Below are 26,992 nucleotides of genomic sequence, written 5' to 3' on the forward strand. Positions count from 1 at the left end.
AATGCATCAGTTTACAATATTTATTTGCATAGATCATCTGATATGCTATCTGTTTTCAGCATGTATTATAACAATTTGTATACATTTGTGTAAAATGTTTGATATGTATTCTAACACATATTTATGGCATCTGTTGCATTTGTATTCACAAATGTACTTCTTGGTAGTGCAGTAATGTCTTTACACAAACTATTAGGCCCACACATTATACAATCATAGTTTGTACCTTAAGTTTTAAACCAATTAAAAATCCTCGAGACCTTTTTTTGTGAGCCATTTAAAAAGAATCGCACAATATTTTATTTTTATTGTACAATTTTCTCAAACAGTATCATTTAAAACATGTTTGAATACCACCAGAATGTTGACAGGGACGTGGTCTATATTCCTCCTATGAAGCCTGGGTGATGTGCTGCTTTAAACTGCATTGCTACAGCAGCCTCTAATATTTGTGAGGCATGAGTGTGCATGTGTGAAGAGATCTGGATTCAGGCCAAAGCATCAACACATCTGTGATGAATCATCCACCAGCTTAAAAGCACTGAAAAAAGAAAAATCATAAATATCACTGTACAGCTGTTTGAAATATCACCTGACGATTAACCCACTAATTTAGTAATATGAAATGTATTCAGGCTTCAAAAAAGATTCAGATTTTTTTCAGTTGCATAGGGCGACCTCTAATGGTAACATCACTAGATTGCACACACTTACTCGAGGTCGAGGCTAAATGTGGTGAGCCTTCTTAAATAATCTACATGAATTGCCATTCGAGTATTTTTAAACATTAACCTCATATATTTTAGAAAAAGTTTATTAGATAGTTATCGTTTACTTAAATCAAATTAAAATGATTAAAAATCTTTTTCAATAACTGAAATAAAACCAATGTGTATATATACACACATATATATATATATATATATATATATTTTTTTTATTATAAATTTATAAAGATATGTTTTACCTTTTTCTTAGTCCAGGATCTCTTTGATGCACCAGCAGCAGAGCAGGAAGTAGAGGCACTCTTTAAGAGACTGGATAACTCCATAAGCCACATTCCTTCCCAGCAGGTTCTTGCCATGGCCCATCCTCAGAGCTGCATCTCTCAGGTTTTGGCCCAGTGAGGGGGGCATGGCCTGGGGCAGCGGACGCTGTGGGTGCATCTCACGCCACCGCTCCACGGTCGACTGGAGAGCGCGAGCGATACTCGAAGGGAGGAACTGGAAGAGACCAGGCCAGGTCCTTGTTTGCCGCTGCGCGTTGTGGGTCTCCACTTTTGCCTTCAACCGTAACGTCTCTTCAGATGAAACCCTGGAGCGAACTGACTCCTGTGTGTTGTGGGATACACAAACCCAGTGCCCCCTGTAAAACGGATTTTATTCAGCTCTGGAAAATGCCAGCTAACTGTTCACCTCCTATTGCACAATGGCCTCACAACATCTCTCATCTACCTATTGTTCATCTCTAATTCCTCTAATGTGGAGTGAAAGGACCTGAATAACTGTCAAAATATTCATGCACAGTGTGCAAACAAATACACATTTTTCTGTTATAATATTATGAGTGTGAATTAATCTTCAAGAACAATCACAGCAATAAAATTCTGAGATCTGGGTCCACAAACCCCTTGAGCAATAGATTTGTGCTTATTAATTAACTTAAAACTGATCTAGATTAAAAAAAAAAAAAAAAAAACAGTAATAGGCGAAATGAAACGCACCAAGGTGAATGATATATGTATTTATATATGTAATCTATCATTTGATACAGGTGTAAACATTATGTTTTACCCAAAGAACAACAACATAAAAAGAATAATTAAAATAATAAAAGACATGTATTTAAAAAAAAGAAGCAACATATATAAAGGCAAACAAGAATAAAGCCTTTGGCTTAGAAAATAGCAACCAACCAACCACAACACAAAAGTCATCATTACCACAATAACAGGAAGTGTTTCCATGCAACAAAAGGCCGCTGTGAAATATGAAAATGAGCAAACAGTTTAGTGGCGAGTGAGAGTTGTAAAAGCCAGATTGTTCCAGACCATTCCAGCCCTGCGTATGTATGCATCCACACACACAGACTCATAAACACACTTTGTTTAAACTCCATTAGCAGTTAGGGGCCAGATCCGTGATGCTATCAGCACATAAAACGTCTGACGTCAAATGATTAGAAAAACCCATTCAATGCATTAATTTGAATTACAACAGGCTAAAACTCACATTAGCATGAGGCTGGTCGCATACAGTTGCAGCTGGGATCCATCTGGATTTATAATGTGAAATGAATGTTGACCACTGACTCAAAATCCACAAGTTACATCCATTAAAAAGACTAAAAATAAAACCGTTGCCCATTTCAGATTCATAATGCATCCAGATAAGGGTCTTTGGACATCTAAGCAAATCCTCAGTCATTTACATAGATTTGTGTGATAAACACCAAGTGATTGCATTGTCTTCAGAAGAGCATGTCAAATCTTACACCTTTATGTTTTCTCACCCAGTACAGTCCTGTGAGCTTGCAAATTCCCATTTGACACAGATCCACCGAGTGTTGAGCTATGAGCACAGGCAAAGCTTATTTACATGCTCTTTTACAGGGCATCTAATGTCGGTTTCTAAATGAGAGATAGAAGAAAGTGTCTAAGCAACATAATGGGATACCCACAGACCAGAACTAAACTAAGCACAACAAGAACAGCATAGCAGAATTAACATGCCAAAGAAAACGAAGACTGCTTTCCCAAAACCTGCACTGAGCCGGACTATACTTGTGTCGTTTTTGCAGTTGATTATATTTTCAGTTGTGTCTTTTCCAGGAAAGAAAGTGTTATGATTACCTATAGAATCACAAAAGGTGACTGTGTTTTTTTGTTTTAGTTTTTTTTTCTCTCTCTGTGTCTGTGTTCGGTAAAAAAAGGCACAATCAATTTTAAAGCAAACAAAGATGAAAAAGGTGGTTTCCTGTTTGTGGCTTCAACAGAAACTGAACTTCAGAATTCATTCGGAGTGCTTTTCCTCTTTCTGGTGGCGTGTTGTTCAAATTCAAAGTGATTAAAGTGAACCTCTAAAAAGGATGCATGTATTATAATACACATTGTATCCTCCCCCTTACGCTTTCTCTTATAACTCAAGTCTCCAAACGTACAGAAGCAGCTGACACCTCGATACACGTGAAGATCGATTGTCAATGCCAACAGATGTCCACAAGAAAAAGATAAAGAAAAATAGAGCCTCCATTTCCCAGAATAAAACCATCCCGATGATGTCGTCAGCTGATCAAGATGACATCACTGGGACAAATATAGAGTTCTTAGTTAAAATTACATCATAAGAAGGCTTCAATCAGTTTCAAACCTCAGACCTTCAGTCCTATTCCCATGTCCACTGATTGCCCCTTTTTTTATCGTCCCTTTTGTCCCAAGCTGATATATTATGTTATGTGAAAAGGGAACGTTCCCTTTTTTGTAGTCTCTCATAACGGACAGCATAAGTGCCCCTTACCTTCTGCTCATTTGCATAAGGAAAAATCCACACAGCATCCGTGATGCTAAAGCTTTCACATATGTTCAGGGCTCTTTCCAAATGACCAAAATTCCCAATTTTTATTTAGGTGGGGGGTGGGGGGCGGTATTCACGCTCGGAATTCTGTAAAGGGTATTGTGAGGGTGTGAATAAGAGACACATTTTGTGTGGTTTGTGAAAATTGGGAAAGTGATTCCGGTGGGAATTGTGTATACGCTGTGAAAGGCGATGTCTGTGATTGGAGAATTAGCTCTGTATTCTCTTTAAAGTTTTGCATATTCATCGAACAGTCTTGCAAGATTTCCAAACGACCGCAACAAAAAGCTCTATGATCACTAAGAAGCTCGAGTCTTTGGATTTGGCCCACTGCACCAGATGTGAATCTTTAGAATGCTACAAAGGTTCTGCAATTGCAGTACATTCACATCAGCTCTCGCCTCGAAGAATGCCCGGGCCTGTTGCCATGGTTACAGGTTCAAGATATGATGTCGTGTTTAGGAAGTGATGTCACATCCATTACGCATCTGTGTTTGGCTTTTTGTAATCGCGTGTTTCAGGCGACATGTCGTTTAGTCCTTGAGTAGAATGATTGAGGTGGTTGATGCGGTTTCTGTAAAGATATGATTAGCTTACACTCCCAGTTGGAAAATCTGTTTTTTTCTCTAATAGAGTCTGGCAAAAAAAGTAGGAAAGGGAGGAGTTTTTTCTCTTAAATGTGTGGTGGAGAACATTTTTTCTTCTCAAGCCCGGCGATCAACTGGCTGCTGTAGACACACCTCACTTCCTGCCGAGATGATTGGCAGCCGGTTGTCCATGTGATAGCTAATCAAGTGACTGACGCTCTCGAAGCGGTGGTCTTTGGTGCGCACCTATGACAGTTAAACATAGGTTAAAGAATTATGTTTTGATAAGGGGAAAATACTGACAGTGTGATATATTTGATCATATCACTCACCACTCCCTCTGGATCCACCAGAAGCAGGTGTTTGGCTTGGCCGCCCTGCTGTCCAGTGAGGACGTACTGGCCTGGTGTGGTGCCTGACTCCCGCACCAGGAAGTCTCCATCCTTGGTCAGGAGTCTTTCGGCCTGCCTGCGACTTAGAGGTCCGTGGAACCAGGGCTCGTTCTGCAGCTGCTCAGCCAGAGGGGGCGCCACAGCACCTGACACACCTAAAGCAGCATCGAACGGCTCTAAAAGATAGAGAGCACCATCATTTTATTTTCAAAGGAACTAAATGAAAATACTTTTTTCCTCACTTTTTTTCATCAGATATTAAATAATTTCATTTACCAAGGATGAATTAAATTGATCCAAGTCACAGTAAAGACTTTTTGCATTGCAAAGAAAATTTCATTACAGATAATAATGTTTCCATAAAAAAAATCCTTAAAAAAGTTGTAATAAAAACACTTAAATTACTTACAATTAACAATTAATGTTTCTTGAGCAGCAAATCAGCATATGTGAATAATTTCTAAAGCATCATGTGACACCTTCGACATCTTAAAATATTAAAAATCGAGAACCGTCATTTTATATTGTAATAATATTTCACAATATCACCGTTCCTAATTATATTTTTATCAAATAAATGCAGCTTTTGTGGGTATTAAAGATCACATTTAAAAGCTTTTTTTTTTTTACTCTTACAGACCTCAAGCTTTTGAATGCCCTTTATGTAAATATCAATGTAAAATATATTAAAATATGAATAGTTACATTTTAGCATATCAATGAAAATAATAAAAATTAAGTTTTAAAATTGAAATAAAAAAAAGTCTAAAACAGTTAATAATGCTTTCACTGATTTTAAACAGATCTGTACTGTATGCTATTGTTATATAAATGCACAGAAAAAAAAATCTTCCTTGTGTTAATGTAGTGAAAAATAAAGTGGAGTACATGCTTTAATGATGATTCAGTACATTTTTACAGATTGTTACTCTGATAATGGAAACAAGTTAAAGCACGAATACATGAATATCAAGACATGCATCATAGACACAGATATTTTTCCAACAAAGTTGTCTAGCATTAGTTACTCACTCATGTCGAACGCATCTTTGTGAGCATTTCCATTGGCTGCTGCTGCTGGGAGGCGGGATTTATCCACATTGACGTATGAAGGGTCATCAAGGAAGCCTCCCTCCTTAACACCCACTGAAAGAGAGAGAAACAGAGGACTGAGAGGTGAAGTGCACTTAAGCGCTGCCATTCTGAGTCGTATTGTCAGCAAGGCCGGCGATCCAAAAGCCACCTCTCAAAGGAGCTGAGTAATAGGTTTGGGCAGCGTCCAACAGAAAGCAACGAACAGTGAAAAAAAATAGAAAAAGCGCTGACTCACTCTGCAGAATGACAGCCTCAGCTGAGAGAAAAATTAAATGAAGGGAAGTGCGACAACATAAGAGTGAAAAATACTATGTGGCACTACGAAAGGAAGAGGGCAGGGGAGCTTGAGCAAACCTGACCTGGTAGAGGAGGCAGAGGCTGCTTGTGAATGTCGTTCTGGCTGGGCTGTCCATAGGGCTGTGGGGACACAATTGCATTAGAGTGGAGTGTTGTTACTTAACGAATCATTCTAATTCACTTCTATACACTGAATCATCTTTATTGTTTTCTGAAGACAGTGAGCCTTAGTTTGAACTGAGTGACTGCTTTGGTGGCTTTTCTAGCCTGTTAAGACTGACTATGACATGAGCCAAAAGCATTTGTTTAAATAAAAGTAAAAAATAAATAATGAATGTATAAATGTATAAATTAATTATTATTGTTTTAACAATAATTAATTAAATAATACATTTAAATTATATATATATATATATATATATATATATATATATATATATATATATATATATATATATATATATATACTTTAATGAACAGGAACTTCAATGAAGAGCATTTATTTGAAATGGAATGATTTTACTACGAAACACTGATTTAATGCATCTTTGCTGAATAAAAATATTAGTTTTTTTTACCGTACTTACTAGAAACCTTTGAATGGTAGTGCATCATGTTTTCCATAAAAATATTAAGCAGCAAAAGCTTTCTACTGCTGATAATTATATTTAAAAAATAAAAAGAAATTTGAGAATTAAGTCTGCATAGTAGAATTATTTCTGAAGGACCATGTGCCAGTTAAATTTCTGCTGAAATTTCTGAAAAATGTAGGGATAAATTATATTTTACGAAAAATGGTTATTGTAAAGTGTTATAATATTTTATACTATTCCAGTTTCAATATTACAATATTAAAAGCTTGTTTTGATCAAACAAGTCAAATCTTGGTGCACATTAGAGACTTAAAACATGAAAAAAAAAAGGTTCATTATTCCAAACGTTTGACCGCCAATAAGTGTTTCCTGTGTCTTTATTGTGTAGCTTGACAAATGCTTACTCATGCTTAGCAGTTCACACAATGGAGGAAAAATGAAAGATCTTCTTTGTTGCCATTTGTAAGGAAATGCTTATGATGCTTAAAGGGTCATGAAACCCCAGACTTTTCTGACATTTTGTGTTGCACATCATAGTTTTAGCATCCAATAATTTTTTATGTTGGAGAAAAATGGTTCATTTTAAGCATTTTTGTGCCATTTTCAACTTCCGGGTTTGAAATCTACATTGCCACGTCACAAACTTTTGACGTCAACACAAAGGACTTTAGTCCATCGATGACCCGTTATTAAATTATTCATGAGACTGCATGTTCTTATCCAATGAGAAGACTCTTCACTTAATTATTCACAACAGCATGAGTTCATTTGCTATGACAAGCTTCAGACTGTGAGATTGTGTACATAAACCGAGAGAAACGTTCATGGATTGAAGAAGAGTGTTTGTTTTTGTTTTGTAATAAGAGTTTGGCACAAATGCAGTTCGTTCACTTAGTGAGCTTAACCGTTTTAACAGCTTCGTGACACGACCCGTCAAAAGGCTTATATAAACGCTGCAGAATAAGACTTAAAAGTCAGCAGAGTAGCAACAGCGCATTCATATACATGTTTTTGATACAAAGTGCAAATGGCTGTGCATTTATTTGTGTGTTTAACTCGTTGAGAGTGAATTGAAACTGTCTAAACCCAAAGCTGTGTGTGTTGTCGGTCTCCTCCGCTCTGCAGTGCACCACGCACACATTAGCGTTTTCTTTTTTTTAACTGTGGTGAGATCTAACCTGTGCCGAAACAGGGGGTTTCATGACCTTTAAAACACTTAACTGAATTCTCTTTGTAGATTTTAAGCCATACAAATTTGAATAAAGGAAAAGACGACTTGTTTCAACTGCTAACTAATCAGCTCTTTTTAACACGTAAAAGTTATTTCATGATTCACTCATAACACATAAAAACTTTGTGATCATGAACAAATGCAAAAGACTTAAAACCCCCAAGGCCAATGCTCGTGCAATGCTCATGCTCGTACAAACGTGTGTCTCACCAGCGTGGCTCCTGTACTGTGTCCAGGACGGCTCCTCATGTCAACCAAGCCTCCGGGTGGAGGCTGTTTACCGGGGAAGTTATTGTAATACGGAACCTCTGGGGGTGGAGGCAGGTCCTCTTCCTCTTCCTCCCAGGCCGACCCATCGAAAGGAGCCATCCTAAAAGGGAAATAAAAGATAGTATAAAGATAAACATTACATTTACATGGAGATGTATTATTTACATGCTGTTTAAGGGATGGCCGATGATTTGTATTGCTTTGTTTGAAACCAGGAGGAAACAACTAGTAGGAACAGACACACGCTCAATAAAAAGGAAGTAGGAACAGTAAACAAATAAAATATGCTCCAAAAACAACTTTTTAAATTGATATATATATTTCATATATACTTATTTACAGTTTAGTTTAAGTCATTCTTATGTGCTTTTTTCAGTTGTATAAGTTGTATTATATTTCTATTAAGTTTCAATACATTTTAGCTTCAGCTTAAGTTTTGAAATATAATTATATCAAACTTATTTCAGTTGGAGAAAAAAAAACATTTGTAATAATTTTAGCTATAGTACTGTACTTCAAGTAGTACTTCAATACAGTACATTAATACTTGTTTTCATAGATTGTGTGTTGAATATAAAAGTATATTTGGATTATCTGTCAGAAATAAGGCAAAAAGTACTCCGTAATAAGATGTTTCTCAGTGAGTGAGACGATGCGAGTGCGCAGTGCAAATAGACACAATGCACACAAAATCTGTAAACAGACATACAGGACATACTGGGGGTTTCCAAAGATCCTAGGGAGGTACCATCATTAAACAATGTACAAACACTCGTGTAAACACACTGACATGATGTAAATGTTTGCAGTACTTGTTTGAACAGGCACATAAACGCTCTCACCGATCATGAGGGGTGACCAGTTTGGGGGGGTTCTTCAGGTACTGTTTAAAGCGGAGCTCAAACGCCTGGCCGATGGTGCTGATGACCTCCTGAGCCAAGCCCTCTGAGCATTCCAGGATATGACATGCTACAATGCAGGAAGTGACCATCAAATATATTATATAGAAGACACAAGTCATAGGCAAGAACAAGACATTCCTTAAAGGGACCGTTCACACAAAAATGAATCATGTCATTCCAAATCTTTCAGGATCCCTTCAAAGCCAGAATAAATAATCCTGCATATAATTAAGTAATCTAGTATTAAACATCAGTTCAAATAAATGAAGCATGAAAAGCAGTCATTTACATTTACTCAGTGTGAAAATGTCTTGTCATATTTTTACCTCTCTGATTGACAGGGTCTTTGGCGACGTAGGCAACATACTCTGCTGTATCCTGGGGAGAAACAGAAAGAAAGGGATGGAGAAGAAGAAAGGAAGAATGAACAGGAGGACATGAAGAGAAATCAGAGCGTAGACACAAAGATCAGAGGGACAAGCAGAAGATAGTAAAAGTAATTTAGTTGAGGCAGTCTATTCACTAAAGGGCAGGAAACAGAAGAGGAAACAGTGTGGGGGGGGGGGGGGGTGGCAGATGACTAAAGACAGCAGGACAGATGAATGAGACGAATGAACAAGGAATGACGGAATGGGAGTAAAGCTGACAGAACCAAGAGCAAGATGAAAACCAGGAAATGAAATGTATGTAGGGATGTATCCAATAACTGATCGATGAAATGTACATATTTATTTATCTAATAATTAGAATATAAAATCGGAATGTATTTTTATGCAATATTAAATGAAATTGTTTAAATCAATAATTAAATAATATATTATCTATAAATATTTAAAATAATTAGCATATACATTTTAATTAATTATTTTCTAAATTATTTGTTTTATTAGTTCAAATATTACATTGATCTATCCATCTATCTATATATCTATCTATCTATCTATAATTTGTTTTGAACAATTAGTGAATAAATTAATTAGAAAATATGAATTTATATATATATATATATATATATATAATTTTCTATTAATGATTCAATAAATAAATAGTATATAAGTTTAAATTTAAATGTAATTTTTTGTTTTTTTTTAGTGATATTTAAGTTTTTTTATAATTACTAATTCACTACTTACTAATTCAGACATTAGTCAACTAGTTGCTCAGGCAACCCACCAACTAATTGATTTCTGAAAATATGTAGTTTTGCACATCCCTACTGATGCCACTTTGTACTTCAATATGCTTTCAAGGTCCTTGAAGTGAATGCAATCATTATTTGAAGAGAGAAGCTCCAACAAATGACTACACGGAGCCATTTCATTTGTAAAGGTGATCCGAGGGCACATGGCTGTTGTGGACTAGCTTTCCATGACCATCAACTTGGCTAGGTACAAAACAGATTTGTGCTGCAGTTCATTAAATTAACAAATAAAAAACTTAATCTGAGAAGTAAACAATGATAAAAAGAAAAAGGTAAAAAGGTAAAAAGAGAAAGAAGAAGTAGAAAGAGATATTGAGAGACAGGACGCGACTCACTGGATCTCCTCCTGATGCAAAAGAGATGGACTGCATGTGATGGTTGGCGATAATCTGTAGGGAGAGAGGGATGGAGAAGAGGACAATGTGACAAAAAAAGGTGCAGTGGGCATGAGATGAAGAATGAACAAACATGGAAGCGAGTGAAAGCAAAGGATGGACAGAGAGGGAGAAAAAGGAAGAAATGATGTGGTGAGACTGTGGTCTAAGAGAGGAACAGAGCAGTTGTCTGCAGTAACTCTGCATGGTTTAGATTCATTAAGATAAACACACAACAGCAGGGCAATTACTCCAGGCCTTATTCTGGGCTCCAGTCAGCTGCCTGCTGATAAACCTCACTGCGCTAATGTGAAACACACTGACATATAACTGAAGAATTAGAAGTGAGGAAAAACGTCCTGTGGTGCAGTTGTAAACAAGCCAGAGGAAATCTGCTCTGCTCCTGCCCACTACGCCAACTTTACACAATCCAACCGCTGGTTAACATATCAACTTACTTAGTTAAACGTCGACAAATATCTGATCAGCCCCTTGAAAGACCCAATGCAGGCTACTTTAATATACTTCAAATTTGAAATGCACATTTTTTTTTTTTTTATAGCTGCAGTCCAAATAAAGATATACTGAAGTATATTTATTAGTGCTAAAGTGGAACCATTGCAACTATACTTAAGGTACACTTTGAAAATCTTGTATTTAAAGACTGATATTATTCAAAGATCATACAATCCTCATCAATAGTGATATTAAACAAACACATTTTAGTCTTAATATTAAGAAATGTGCATTGTGCACTAGTACTCCTCCAAATAAAGTTTTATTATAATTTTTCTATCAATAAGTTTTGAGTGATATGTCAGTAAATATGTTATTAGGTTTGGACTAAGTATGAACGAATTAAATTATAATGAATCATAGGATTAATTCATGCAGTGTATGAATGATGAGTGTAGAAGATCTTGTCAGCTTATTTAGCACTAACAATGTGTGATCAGCCAACCAGTTTATACCAGTTTACACTTTTAAAGGGGAAATGAACCTACTTTAAAAAGCTTGCTTCTAGCGGTTTCTACACATAGCACAACTCGGATATGAGAAAGTATTTTAAACATAGAAAAATGGCAAACTTCACTTTTTTTCAGACATACTGAGAAATGTTTTATTCAGAGGAAGAGATGGCATAATTCAGTCCATCCCATCCTGCTGTGAAGGGCGTCATTAGCTGCGGGTAACAGTGAATTTCACACAGCAAAGACGGCACTGTATTCATGTTTGTGTGCATGTGTGACGCCTAACCTGCTTGCAGTCGATCGCCAGTAGGTTCAGACTGCTGGTCGACACGGTGAGGCTGATTGTCATTCCGGCAAACTGGAGATTACTCTTCCCTAAGATGGAGGAGAGACTACGAGAAGAGGGCTGCAAGGAGACAGAAATAAAGAGACTTCATTAATTACACCAGACCAAAAAAAGTAAAAAGCTAAATATTTTATGATAAAAAAGATTAAGCCTAAATATTTTATGAAAAGAGATTTCAATGGGAAATAGCGAACATTTTAAAAGGTCTGGTCTGTCTGAGGTTTGTTTGACCTCACATTCAGTGCCTATTATCATCACGTCAGGTTTAGTCAATCTCAATTTTACACTACCATCCAAAAGTTTTAGGGTCCGATTTTTTATTTATTTTTAATTAATACTTTTATTCAGCAAGGGTTCATTAGGGTTCAAGGGTTTATTGTGCTCCGGGTCGAAATAGTATTTTACACTATTAATGTTTTTTCTGCATTTCTGATCAAATAAACACAGCTTTGTTGAGTATAAGAGACTACATTCAAAAACTTTTGATGAGTAGTGGAGCTTTTAATTAGGGATCTGTGCTAAGCACTTTTTTGCCGTTAACCTACAAAAAAAATAAAAATTTGCAACATAGGCTTTTATGACGCAACATGAAATACCAGAATAAACTAGTTTCACATGCAGTAACAGCAACAAACACTTACTATTCAGTCATTCTGCCTGAATCCAGACGGTTTACACTTTGTGGTTTGGTTTAAATTGTGTGTAAATACAACTAAATAGAATAGACTTAAAGTTTTATACTACTACCAATAATAATTCTGAATTAAAAGCCATTATTAAAGGAAAAACTCAACATGATAACCCAGAAATCATTTTATTTTCTGTGTAGAGCCACTGCAGCAATGCTGTCAACTCAAGCCGGCTGCTGCAGTTACACTGATGCTCCACTTTTCATCTGTGCTTTGTGAAACAGACCTGTGTTGATCGTGACCAGGGCAGACTTTGGCTCCTCACACACACACACACACACACACACACACACACACACACACACACACACACACACACACACACACACCCTATGAGCAAATCGAAAGAGGTATTGCACTGCATAACCTCTGAAACCAGCCATAAACCAAATACCACAGTCTGACCAGCTGAGACACAACACTTTGAGCAAACGTGTGAATGTGTGTTACATTTAACACAGCAGTATGTTTACTGGAAACTGGTCAGGCCTTCCTAGAACACAGTGAGTTTTGTGAGCTGTACCTGTAACTAACAAAAGTGCAAATATATTGCGCGGCTGAAAGTCTGTGTCTGAGAAAGTAAGATAAGATAAAGTGTTGAATACCTTTCTTCTTCGCTGAGCTCCTTTGGCACCTGGTACTGCCTCACACACCACTGATATTGCCTCCCTGAAATACAAACCAAACGCTTATAAATGTACACACATGCTGGGTGGAGATTGCGAGGAGAACATAATCAGATTGCAAGATGAGTTTCCATCAAACTCCTTTTCACGCATTCCTAAATTTCATATGGCTGAGGGATTATTAGATTAGACACATGCTCCAGTCATTAAACTTCCTGTCATCTCACACATGCAAGCAGGCATACACACAACAAAACACTACGACTGCTACTGTTAACAAAAAACTATTATAAAGACAAAAACTATTTAAAATAAATAAATAAATCGATAAAAAATAAATGTACAAGAGAGAAGAATAGACTCAAACTATAAATATTCACCAAAATATATACAAAAAACATAATTATTTCAATTAATGGTTTGATTAATTCTAAATCTGATTAACTGAATGGTCTGATCTACATCTGAAGTCTTACTTTAGACTATAAATGTTTCTGTCATACAAAACTCCCTAATTAAACAAAAAGCTTTTTTGACTCACAATCACTGCGTGGTTAATGCTTTGGAGTCGATTAACGCGTAAACGCTTTATGTGGCATTTTCTCCTGATAACCCTGAAAAGAACTTAAATTACACTTTTTTGCTTATTTTTAATGTGTTGTCATTAGCAAAACAGGTTTGTTCTTTATTGTTTCCACAAAGGTGTCATCTTTAAACACTCAACACTGTTGTAGGGCTGCACAATTTGGGGAATAAAGCTAAAACGCTTTACTCTGAAACATGTTCAACATTTATTTATTTAATGAAATTGCAGACTTGTGATGACTAAATGGCAGCATATAAAATTTATGCTTTTTAGTGTTTTAACTTTTATTTACTTATTTATATAAATAAAAGTCTAGAAATATTATATTGCTTTTTTTTTTTTTTTTTTGGTTACTGACCACAATATGAAAATAATTAGTTTGGGTTTTGGGTTAACCACAAATATGTAATATAGCTGCAAGCAGCAATTAAGGGTCCAACTCCAAATGCAAAATTAGGAGCTATGCATGGCATGGAGCATCAGACCAACTGCAACAAGGAGTAATTAAAGCAAGTTTAGGATGATTTGAACACAACTTTTAGTAGTATGAATTAGTGGCTTATCCTTTTTGACCAATAGGTGGCGATGCTATCGACTCGATGGCAGCCACAGCTGTAGCTATCGAATATATTAGTAATCGAGGATTCTACCAAAAATCCCATCGATTAATCGGATAAAATGTGTTTTGCGCATTTGATGTGCACATGCGCAGTAAACCCGGGTAGGAAAATCTGACGGGCAGGATAAAATGTCATGACACCGGACTTTTATTTTGACAGGTTAACGTACCTTTACAGTTCTGTGTGTGTGATGTGATGCTAGTTTTACTTAAATCAAACGGTCAAATGCTCATGAAGTGACTGTCAGAGCAGTTCTGGAGATGTTGTTTATGTGTTCACATCATTATTTAGTGAGACAATAGAAGCTGAAATCACCGCGATGGGGAGCGTCACGCGCGCTTCCGTGTCTGTAATAAAGGAAGTCGCACTTCTGCTCCATTCATTAACAGAGACGCGCAGAACATGCAGGATTTATATTTAAATTAGGGTGACCAGATGAGATTGGCTGAAAATCGGGATGGGGGGGCTTTCTATGAAATTATGCTGTGTAGCCTATAATAAAAGATAATGAATTTCGAACCTGAACCAAACATGTTTTTATTCAAAGATCAACAGTCTGTCAATAGTCTTTTAATCTGCCACAAAAAAACAACATTAAAATCATGAACTCAAATGTAACTGTGAAAAAAAAACAATGACTGTTGTAAGTAACAGTGCATAAATCAGACCTTTCTGTATAACATAACGCTAATAAGTTTAAATGAAAATAACGAAATAATTGTGTAGTGAAGTATTTTTTTTGTACACAGTGCCCCGGATATCAATCACTCCCTTACGCATGCATCACTGTCCTCCTCGCTGCTGCAGCAACTTGGGCTCTCTTCAAAAAAGGCTTAAAACAAAAAGCCACCTATGGTATTTTTTTTAGAACTTACAAAAAAGATGCTGCAGCCAATGAGCAGCCGGCGGGGGCTAGTTGCAGGATGACTCAACCTCCGCAGACAGTTTTTTTTTATGTTTTTCAGACAATAACTACTCAAGATTTTGCTTTAGTATAATTTTCGGGACAATTAGGGCCAGACTCAGGATTCGGGAAAACAGTTTAGATGTCGGGACTGTCCCGAATTTTTCGGGACATCTGGTCACCCTAATTTAAATAGACTGTTCCGGCTTAATATTTACAGATATTAGTCCATATCGTGATTTGATGTAAGTGCAATGACCTATTTTTTATTTATTCATTAAAAATTTGCCAAATTCTGTGCCATTCCGCGTTAAACTCTAAATTCCGTTTTTATGACTGGATTCCGCGATCTTTTAACAATTAAAAAAACTAAACTTTGCAATTTTTGAATTAGCATAAACAAGAGTGAAAATTTGGACAAGTGGTGGTGCTAGAGAGTTTGAGATAGACTCCAAATTTTCTGTGGTTAATGTTGAGGCTTTTCTATCAATATACCAAATTTGACAACTTTCCCGCAAGAAGAAAGTGAAAAAAAAAACGGAAGAAGAAGAAAAAAAAAGAAGAACGCCCTATGGATACAACAGGCGCCTAGGCACTTTTGGTACTTGGCCTCTAAATATAAGGGCATATGAAGGCCCTACTTAAAAAAAAAAAAAAAAAAAAATTATATATATATATATATATATATATATATATATATATATATATATATATATATATATATATATATATATATATATATATATATATATATAATAGATATATAAATAAAAGTAAAAACTATTTATTTTTGTGTATATTTTGATTTAAAAAAAAGGTGAAAATTACATTTCAAATATAGAAAAAAACACAAAAAAATTGTCAAGTTTTCTAAACCACACTAATGCACGCCCCCCTAATGTTTTTTCTTGAATGGATTTCACCCTCCAGTGAAACTGAGGATTATGCATGAAAACAGTTTATCGAGCAGCTGTTACTGTCAATATTGAGAAGCAAATGTGTTTTGCATCCATTAACAAACATGCACACAAACAGGGAAGAAAAGGGTGGAAACCGCAAGGGTTCCAGAGGATTCTATTATAAGACTTCATGGTTACACAGCAGGGCTGATGCCATTAGAACGCCTTCCTTCTTCCCTGTTCTCTCTTACATACAAAAGCACAGCATTTCAGTGTAGAGTGTTGCTTTTTGCAAATAATGTGGTTTAATACGGGAAGTATTCTGCAGTTTTATAGTCCTTCGCTTTCATAATACTTTATATGTGTGCACATCTACATGCATATTATTCAAAAAAGTGTGAGAAAGGAAGAGACCGAATGGGTGTGAGAATGAGAAGATGGTTATATTTGTTCATTATTTTAGTATGTCTCCCTTGTGTTCTCTCTCTGTCACACTCTATGCAAGAGCAACATGAATTTTTCATCAGAGGAGGGGTTTTTAACCAGACCCTTGCAAGAGAATATATGTTCGTGCACATGTGCATGAGGATGTGGAGAGAATGTATGATTAAATCAATCCTGTGGGATGCTGTGGATATACATACACTGGACATTTGAGCGAATATGAGAGGAAGTGCAAGCAAGAGTGAATGTGTGTGTGTTACCTGGTAACCTGAGTTCTGGTGTTGAAGTCCAGTGCTCTCATTGACTGTAGCACCTCCACACAGCCCATATACTGCAGCAACAAAGAAAGAAGACAAACCTTCAGTCACGGCACTTCCTGTGCTAGCCCTCCAACCACAATTGAGAGCACAGAATATGGTTGTGTTGCACAGTTGCCTTGTGTCAAGATTATTGAGTTGGCCAGGCAGCTGTCGTGCATGTGGTTAAGTGCGTGTATTTGTTTTATGAGAACTGATGCTCAAATTATGAAGCACTAATCAAATAAAGCAGTTCTCAATGTAGTTCCTGCCCATAGAAAACACCACACATTAAAGAAAACAATCCATTAAGTAGATAAAATGGACTTGAAATAAAATGGACTACGCAGAAGCAATGTTTTTCATTTTCAAATTAATGTTTCACCCAAACTCTACTCCCAACAGAAATAGTATATGGGTGTTCACACATCAGTATAATCATTAGTGCCCGATGGATGTTTATTTATTTTATTTTTTTTATTATTTTTTTATTTATTTATTGGGGGGGGGGTGTTATACCAATATATCGGCTGATATTCTTTGTGTATATTATTGTATTGACTAAAACAATTACTATTGTAATATTGTTTTGGGCTGTGTCTGAAACGACCCGTTATACTGTTATAGACTGTTTCATCGGGCACATGTGATTGTTGCATATCTTGTCAAACAATGGTAAAAAGAAATGAAAACCAGGGCTGGGAAGAAGAAACAAAACTATGCTACGTTTCCCAAAAAATGCTGTAAGCCCAAGTTGATCATAGCTCTATTGGTTTCATGTTTTTGAGAAACGCAGCCCTAGATGGACAGACCCATGCATCTTACCCTGACAGTGTAGGAGACCCCAGTGGTGCTGACCACATTGTCCGAGTGCAGCCAACCTCGGGTGGGCTTGTTGACGAAGGAGCCTTGTCGTGTCCACTCATCTCCGCCGAGCTGGCCCCCTTCCACACGGGCCCGCCTTGAGGCCCCGCCCAGTCGGTTCATATCCTGTGGGGGACGAGGAGGAGGAGATGGGGCTGTTAGAGAAAGGAGAGAAAGAGATGAAGTGGGAGGAGGAGAAGAGTTGGTGGCGGAAGTCCCAGTGTCTTTCGGAGACTCTCCCAAACCTCCCTGACCACCTGGCACATTAGCCGGCTTGCTGGAGGCCTTCAGGCCTGGGAGCAGAGTGGAAGACACACCCAGCCGCAGGGCTCCCATCCTAGGGAAGAAGGAGCAGAGGGTGGTGGGGCTGTTTTCAGCCTGCCGTGGAGACGAAGGGGGGAGAATGGGAGTGAGGGAAGAGGAGGAGAGAGAAGAAGGGATACCAGGAGGGGTGAGTGGGGTGAGAGGAGCAGAAGAAGGCAGAGAAGGATTGGATGCCGTCTCATCTGTTGAGCTGAAGGAGTCGCTCCTGAAGGGCGTGTATTTGGTTTTTGGGACGAGCTCCATTGGTGTCTCAGCCGTCTCAGTGTCCACTAAATGTCCTTAATTGTCTCTCCACGTTGCTCTATCACAATCGGTAACTTGTCTTCCCTTGTCTTTTTTTCTGCATCTACTGATTCCTTCATCATCGCACAAGAGAGAGGACAGTGTGCTGACTGTTCAGTCTGGGAGAGTATCAAAAACAGGATGTGAAAAGAGATGAAAAGACATATGCAAAAAAAGTACTAAAGTTTTCAGCTGCTGTCATACACTGCGTGTAGGTTTTGCATCAGATCTTAAGTCTGCATAGAGCTTCTCAGGACACTGTGAATTACTAAATATAGTATGATTGTCATGAAGTTATTGGTATAGTCATATATAAGTGCTCCAAACACAATCTGGCTTGGTAGATGTGTGAAAGAGAGTACTATTAGGTTTTATATGCATGCGAGTGTTTACGCGCGTGTTCATTTTTCTTTGCATGTGCTGGGTTCCACTCTACTAGCTCTTGTCTGACAGACTCCCATCAAAAGCCTATTAGCTGCAGCTGAGACTTTGAGAGAGGAGGCTTCGGTCAGACAGACGGATCGATATAGAGCAAGAGAGGAAGAGAGCAGGAAGAGATGGATGGAAAATGCTAAAAGTACTGATCCAGTGAATGTGGCTCATTTAATGATGATTCAAACTGCTGCACTCAGTGATGATTAGACTGGCGCAGATCAACATAATCCTCACTGTTTGGTTTAAAGACTTAATTTAGTCCAGGTGTTAAAAAAAAACAAAAGTACACCAGGGATCCACAACAAGGCGTACATTGACCTCTAGGAGGACGGTTTATTTTCATTTTATCTGAAACTATCCTATTTTTGTGGTAAAAATGAAATAATGCATATAAATATTACGCTAAATCTGAGGCTAAAGTGCAACTAAAGTTTCATTTCAACAACAAAAAAACCTAATTATTTTAAGAGTTTTTAAGCATCATGTATGTTTAAATATGTTAATATGATACTATACAGATTTTACTATAGGCCAGACTTAAATTTAACACTTAATTTCATAAACTTTATAAAAAGGGGACCTGATGTACACTATCTAGCACCTAGATTACATGAAGTCTGAGTACATGCAGGTTTATTTGGACCATAAGACTAAATCTACCACCTCCCGTCCTGTCACACATCTGAAAGCGCTTAGTGGTGACACATCACCATCTTTTCCTGTCACTCCCTTTCCCTCCTCCTCCAAATGATTTTGGGACCTCTGTCGCCAAGCCGAGCTCTATCCCTATCTTTCTCCTCCTCTTCCTCTCGTCTTTTCCAGATCACCTCTGCCTGCGCTACTTTCGCACCCTCGGCGCTCGTCCCTTTGAGTCTATCCTCCTCTCTATCCTTCCTCTCCTGGAATCCCTCCCTCAGCCTCCACACCGTGTATCCAACAGCGTTCCTCCTCTCCTCCTCCAGCTTCTGCCTCTCCAGCTCTCTCTCCCTCTCCAACACGCTCGCTCGCTTCTTCCAGATAATCTCTCGCTCCCCCGCACCCCCTCCAACGTCTTCTTTCCCGTTCTCCAGGCTGTCCTGCTACTACTATTTTCCTTAAAAAAAAAAAAAACCTAAATACACCTGAGCCTCTTTGCGATCGCGCGATCTTTGCGCAATAATTCACTGAAACAAAAAGCTCAGGGACAAACTAACTAATTTTCGGTTATACACACAGATAAGTAACCCTGATAAACAACAGTTTGTAGAAATATAATTTACAAAAGGACAAACTAGACTCAGAAAGCCCTGAAACAGTTAAGTCAAAGATAAATATGGCTGTATAGAAGATAGCATGGGTTTGAGCACCATTTGGAGAACCACTGATTGTTTGGTGTGATCTGTGAAGAAGTTAAAGTGTGACAATCCAGCCACGAGGGAGCTATGATGTTCCTAAACACAATCAGGGTGACGGTAATAAGACCTGATTGGCCAAATCTGAAGTACCGCCTCCAGAGATCTGCTCATTAGACGCCAACTGAAAAATCAATCAGTTGCTCATTATCCTAAATGACACCCTAAAATCAGACAAACAGTCTTGAATTGACAAGTTCTTTATAGATCTGTTTCCTGAGTGAAAACCTACCCTCTAAACGCCACTTAGCAAAGTCAAACACTGAATTTAACCGCACCAATGCTCATCCCTGTTGTAAAGCACTTTAAAACCTCTGACAGAGAGGCAACAGTCTTGTAACCTCTAACAGTTCTGAGCTAACAGACCAGGGTCCTCACAAGTGATTAGCATTTATAGACCATTAACAGTTTCTACTGGTGCTGTGAATGCCAGTTTATAGCCAAGTCCAGCTGATTTGAACCAAATCTAGTCTTGCTCTATGTACAATGTTGTTCACTGCATATATTTTACATTAGAAACCAGAAAAACACCATGAGCTTCTATTTTTGTGGCTTACTTTGTCCAGTCAGGTGTTTCTGATTGTTTTTGTACTCTTTAGCACCACAAAAATCCTCAGGGCTGCAAAAAGATATAGTGTCTTGCCTCAGATGTGCATGAACAAATGCGAGACATCCCAAGTTGTTCCAACAGATGTGACTGGCAGTCAACGAAGCGGCCCTATTATCTCGGCTGGAGTGCGGCAAGACCCGAGGAATTTATGTGCACTCCACTGCATCTACGAAGCACCACGTTAGCAGTGCCATTGGGCCATTCTTATGGAGAGATCCCCCAAAGAGGACCTGTAAAGAAAACCACTCAGAACTGGCTGACAATGCGCAATAAGTTACGAGACAAAGTTCGTAAACTGTATCATGACGACATGGCACAGAACCAGAAGTTTAGTGCGGCAGAGATCACTGTATTCAGTATAGTCTGAACAGCCTTGTAATTTTATTTTATTTTTTTACAGTGCACTTAGACAGAAGTGTCCCAGACTTGGCTGTATTTCCAAATCGCTCATCGTGTCATGGACTTTATTGACGTCAACAACATGGCACAGAAATAGCACAGTGTTTAGGAGAACCTGTACAGAGAACAAGAAATCTGACTATTAAAACAAACAAACAAAAATAAACATTTAAATAAGAGTTTAACGCACTAGGGTAACCTAGCTTGGGTGAAGCACCTGTCGGGTAGGACCGCGCCAAAATCCCTGTTTTGATATGATGGGTTGTTTCAGAAACCAGTAAACATGAGTGAATGAGTTGTCAGCCCAACAGTGGCTGCGATGTGTCTAAAGGCCAAGAGGTTCTTGTTGGTCTGAAGTGAAACCAAATGCAAGTCAACCAACCACACAGGGAGACAATTTTCAAGCACAGGTGTAGAATAATGTGAGCCGAAAAGGCTAATCTCATTGCCCTAAAAGTAAACCAGATGTTGAATTAGTGCAGTTGAGCCCCAGCACAGATGGAAAAACCTGAGTTTAACTACACCATTCTAATATAAAACATCATAAATCAATGATTTTGAGATTGTCAGTGAAGAAATAAGTCCAATGTTGGCAACTCTTGATTTAGAGATGACCGAATGAACTAAAGATTCAGAGCAAGAACCTTGAACCCTCATAAGGTCTGAAGGCACGACTCTTACCTAATACTGGCGAGACTGAATGTAGAGTGCGGTTTAAAGCGTAACTTGGGATGCTGCAACACACTGAAGTTGTGAAAGACAAAGCGTGAGACCTTAACATGCCAATGAAATGGTTGCCATGGTAACAGACTGAGGAAAAAAACTTGCGAGACAGTGTCATGACACAACCCAAACCAAATCCGACAAGTTTCGCCAACACAAAACCTGTCGGCTCGCTCCCCGTCCAATCACGAGAGCTCAGAGCCAGCGTGAATCAATGTTCTGCAGCGAACCCTGGCACACGACGGGAAAGTTCACCACAAACACTACAGGGGTGATCAGTGTTGACATCCAAACTCAAAAAGAACCAGACGCACATCTGAACACATGTACAGAGTGCAGTCGTGGCACCAGTCCAAATGAGAAAATCAAAAATTACACGAGTATACACACTTAAGACAGACTCATGTACACTTTCGCCTAAAGACAGCAGAATTAGCTAAAGCTAAAAATGCTATGAAAGCACCTGTTTATACACTACAAAGAAAGACATTTGAAAGTTTTGTATAAAAAAAAAAACCTGATTTCTGTCTGCATAACTCTTAAGTAACAACAAAAACAATGTTTCTTTAACATACATCAATCACTATGTACATTAAAAATACAAGAGTTTGTAAGTTATCCAAAAAAGAATTTAAAGGGTTTTTTTGTCCTCACGGTCTAGTTGCTGCAGAAAGTAAGAGTGATAATTCATCCACTAAGTCCTTGGATTAAAAAGAGAACGAGAGAGACACATTTTAGGTAAAAACGAACAACCTCCATGTTCAAAATCATAATAACGTAAATAATTAAACAGTGCCAGACAATCCTCCTCCTTCTCCCTCACTTGATTTCTGGCTCAGTCCCCTCCCTGAAAGACAAAAACACGCTCTTTTCTTTTATCCTTTTCTTGTGTTCTCTTCAAAATCACAAAGTCACACTGGCTCCCTCGTTCAGCGTCAGTCTCGTCCAGCCTCACTTCTTTGGAACGGCGTGATGAGTGGCACAGCGGTCTTCTTTTGTCCTCTCCTTCCCCCACAGTCTCTCATCCTCTCCTCTCTCCACCTCCGTCTGTGTGTGAGGAGCGATGTAGCCAACTGTCCTCTATTCTCCTCTCCTCCCTGTCTGGTCTATCATGCTCTCTCTCTCTCTCTCTCACACACACTGATGCTAGCGCTGATTCCCCCTGCACTCCTGCCCCCCTCCTTCAGTTCCTCTCTCGCTCTCTCTCTCCTTGCAGCGTCAGTCATTTATGCATTTATGAGAGTGTGCATGCATGCACAAGCAGCCGAGCATCTCTCACTCTAATGCACACAATTATGATGGGTGCCAAAGGAGAGAGAGAGTTAGCGCATCAATGGATTGAGGGAAAAAGCGGATGAGGTGCATGAAGTCTGCCCTCAATGCTCCTCCCATGGTAACTTAAGAGCAAGCAAGTTGGGGGATAGTCATTTCTGTCTACTTCCTCTTGGTATTTCATAATCCTCCATATAATTCACATGGGGTCATATTACTGACCCTTAAAGATATAGATCACCTTGAAATAAAAATTCAGACATTAATTTGCTCACCTTGTGTCGTTTTAAACCTGTATGACTTACTGTATTTCTTTTTATCCATATAAAAAGTCCAATACAAAACTAAATGGGACCCCAATGACTTTCATTGTATAAAAAAAAACCTCATTCAGTTGGAATGACATAAGGCGGAGTCAATAATGACAGAAATGTAATTTTTGTCTGAACCATCCTCAACCACATCAAAGAGCCAATGCCGGACAAAAGCAAAATGCATGTCATTTGACGCATCCTCAATGTTATCTTGCCATATGCGCTTACAAATCCAGACCGACCATGCAATAACTAGAGGGTTGATTTGTGAGTCATTCAGTCGAGTGACCTGAATTCAGGGTTACGGGGAAAAGTCAGCTGAACTACAAATCCCAGAGTGCACTCTGTCCATGTTCATGCTTTCTAAGGACACGGGGGACTGCCTATTCTGCAAAGGTGCATCGATTCTTTTTTTTTTTTTTGCACTGCTTCTTCCTTGTCAATTCTCTATGCAGAAATGTCCATTCGAAACGTCTGGAGGGATTGAATATTCGAGCTTAAACACGGTTGCATCATGGTCCTTGGCTCCAGGGCATGGCATGTCTGGCGAGCACACACACTCAGAGCAGACAGGCGGAGGGGGAGGGAGAGAGAGAAAGAATACGAAAAACACATAGGAAGGAAATACAGCAGAAAAACATTTACAACAGGGCAAACAAACACATAATTAATGCAAAAAGACAACAGATTCAATTACACACTTAAGAAATCAGACAAACAAAAACAGCAGGGCTCAATGATAAAGATGGTGAAAGTGTTTTGGTCCAATTGACATAACAGTCACTCGCTCTCTCAAACAAATACATCTTACATTTATTGGTGTGGCATAACTTAAGCATTAGAAATTGTTGTTGCAAATTGTGCTGATGTAAATATGTCATCACCACAATAATGTTATTTAGATCTCTGACATAAATGAGGCTTCACCAAAATCCAAGAATTACTGGTGAAAGTTAGGGGTGCACAATATATTACACCGTATCGGTTATCAGCCAATTAAAAAAAAAAAAAAAAAAAAATGTAAAGGTCATTTAGATTACCTTTGCTGGAATCTAATCAGTTTATCTTTAAAACATGTCATTTAATAACACCGTAAAAAAAAGTAATCGTTAACATATTTCAAAACAAATATCCGTTTTTCAAACTGTACATTATAATGTTGTGATGCCTAAATCAACTGATTTTTGATTTGAGAGTTTTAGTTTTAGACAACATACTACAGAACTTTATATCAGCTATTAATCAGTTATTGGCCATTACATGAAACAAAATGATTAATCAGTACTGTCTAGAAATTTTGCATCCTGATGGAAGCCTGATAAAGAGATAAATAGTTAGAAAATATTAACAAATAATGCATTTATGCCTTTATTTTTCAGCAAAAATATATATTTTAAAATTATTTCATAAAAAAAAATTTGGCACACACACCAATTTTTTTTTTAACATTTTGTATTAATTTATTTATTTTTATATCACAATTCACGATTTTATCACGATTCTGTGTCATTAGGAGTGCACGATAAATATTGACCGATAATTAATGCGCATCTCGTTATAAGCATGGATTTGCGTAGCTTGTCAGTTAACAACGGCTCTGTGTAGTGACAGCTGCTCTATGTGAAATCACACATCTGATGGAATTTACCACTGATTAGAGAACCGGCTTTACTGACGAGATGCGCATTAATTATCGGCTGATATTCCCCAAAGTGTTTTATTTTATTTTTATTATTTTTAAGTTGCTTCAAAGGTGACATATCATGAAAATTTTACTTTTCTAGGTTTTAAAGGTACAATTTGTAAGATATTTGCAGTAAAATATTCAAAAACCACTAAGCTAGTGTCATATATTTTGTCCAGCTGATTAGTAACAATATCTCTAATGTTTTCAACTACTTGTAAATTATGAGAAAATTCCCATTTTAAACAGTGATACGGGGCAATGCAGTCGACTGTCAATGATGTTAGTTACCCTTTGTTACCGCCTTTATTGACATAGAAACCACATGACAACAGTGGACAAATGCGGAAGTAGTGTCTAGCGCCCAGCAAACCACTAGCTTGCTTTAAGCAGTTCCTTAAGCGTACGGGCCAACCAAACTTTTTTATTGTTTTGATAGTGCACCCTCTCGTGGCAGGCCCTCCAACCTTGATTTCACAAGCATCAACGGTGTACCAGTTCTGATGCCATGGTGAAACTTTGAGCAAAAAATGCTAGCTGTTCTGTCTTTGGCTGCACAGATGAGCACAGAATACTATTTAGAGTCCCAGCCTCAGAGGAGACAGAGCAGAGGATTTATTTATTTATTGTATATTGCTGCTGCCACACAGATCTAAAATAAACGTGATTTATTTCCCAGCTGTTTAGCTTCACAGACATAACAGACTGTTTTGTAACTTGTGTGTTTTTAACATTAACTTGTGTGTGAATGAGAACTAGTTTAGTACTCAGAAAACTGTGTATCAGAAGTTTCAACTTATATACTTTAAAACGCACGATAAACATGATAATCAGAACCAAAACATGTTTGTTTTTAGCAGGTCTGAGCTGTAATGGCACAGTTCTATTCTGGAAAAGGGGTGGGGAGCATCAGCTCATTTGCATTTAAAACGACAGGCACAAAAAACAGCGCGTTCCTACTTCTACTCAAAATAGACATTTTCTAAATAATATAATAAATGATCTGTGGAGTATTTAGAGTTGAAACTTCACGGACACATTCTAGGCACACCTGAGACTTATATTACATATTGTAAAAAGGGGCTTAATATGTCTCCTTTAAACCATTGAGCTTATTTCTTCTGCTATGTTGAAGAATGTGAATTAGTGAACAGTCGATGGTCCACAGCGACTAACATAGTATTATTTTTTCCTACCATCAAATTCAATGTGGACCAGCAACTGCTTGGTTACCCATATTTTTCAAAATATCTTCTTTTTATGCTCAGCACAAGAAATAAATTAATACAGGTTTTCAGGGTGGTCTATACACGAAACTGTAGGGTGTCCCATTTGTCAATTTAGCACTCGCAAGGGTGCACCCTTTGTGGCCGTTATACGCCCTCGAGCTGCATTTCTGTGAGCTCCACAGCAGACTTCCACTCAACAGTCAAAGCGTCATTACGGCATGAAAGAGTGGACTCAGAGGAAGATCACGAGGGCTTAGGGTGCCATTTGGGATTGGGCCTATACACATAACCTTCACATAAAGTTTTGATTCATGCTTAATACTTTAAAAAATGCGTTATTAAATGTTTTGATTTACGCTTAATAGTTTTCAATCCGTGACTATTGTTTGCTATTCTAATAAACTTTGCTTTCATTTTTAAATCTTGTACATTATATTTTTACTTGCGTTTTTACAATTTTGTTTCACACTTGATATTTTTTTTTAATCCGTGATTGCAATACTTTAGGCAGGATTCTGATCCCATACACAACCCCTTTAATTGAACAACAACAACAACAAAAAAACAATA

The 26,992-nt window shown here is 37.8% G+C and overlaps 2 protein-coding genes across 5 annotated transcripts in view; both read right to left on the reverse strand.

Annotated features, from left to right (window-relative positions):
* Positions 1–297: 297 nt before the first annotated feature.
* LOC127975204 (lens epithelial cell protein LEP503-like) lies at positions 298–1,588 on the reverse strand. The gene is made up of 2 exons (XM_052579072.1): positions 968–1,588; positions 298–541 (listed from the first exon to the last, which is right to left on the reverse strand). Exon 1 carries the CDS (start codon positions 1,164–1,166, stop codon positions 975–977), a length of 192 nt encoding a protein of 63 aa, XP_052435032.1. The 5' UTR covers positions 1,167–1,588; the 3' UTR covers positions 298–541; positions 968–974.
* Positions 1,589–1,728: 140 nt separating this feature from the next.
* The window catches only part of shc1 (SHC (Src homology 2 domain containing) transforming protein 1), a 35,273-nt gene continuing 10,009 nt past the window's right edge, over positions 1,729–26,992 (reverse strand). Inside the window, exons 2-13 of one of the 4 annotated variants that reach the window (XM_052579058.1) lie at positions 17,721–17,885; positions 16,860–16,930; positions 13,126–13,189; positions 11,772–11,891; positions 10,476–10,529; positions 9,266–9,317; positions 8,880–9,006; positions 7,978–8,137; positions 6,006–6,063; positions 5,584–5,697; positions 4,492–4,727; positions 1,729–4,405 (exon numbers count right to left, since the gene is read on the reverse strand). In XM_052579058.1, coding sequence (XP_052435018.1) covers positions 4,277–4,405; positions 4,492–4,727; positions 5,584–5,697; positions 6,006–6,063; positions 7,978–8,137; positions 8,880–9,006; positions 9,266–9,317; positions 10,476–10,529; positions 11,772–11,891; positions 13,126–13,189; positions 16,860–16,930; positions 17,721–17,882 — 1,347 coding nt within the window. In that variant the 5' untranslated portion in view covers positions 17,883–17,885 and the 3' untranslated portion in view covers positions 1,729–4,276. Of the gene's footprint in view, positions 4,406–4,491; positions 4,728–5,583; positions 5,698–6,005; positions 6,064–7,977; positions 8,138–8,879; positions 9,007–9,265; positions 9,318–10,475; positions 10,530–11,771; positions 11,892–13,125; positions 13,190–16,859; positions 16,931–17,720; positions 18,485–26,992 lie in introns of all 4 variants that reach the window. The other 3 variants (XM_052579056.1, XM_052579057.1, XM_052579059.1) reach the window with 3 other exon arrangements.

Source organism: Carassius gibelio, chromosome B16, assembly GCF_023724105.1.
Source record: "Carassius gibelio isolate Cgi1373 ecotype wild population from Czech Republic chromosome B16, carGib1.2-hapl.c, whole genome shotgun sequence".
NCBI lineage: Eukaryota > Metazoa > Chordata > Actinopteri > Cypriniformes > Cyprinidae > Carassius > Carassius gibelio.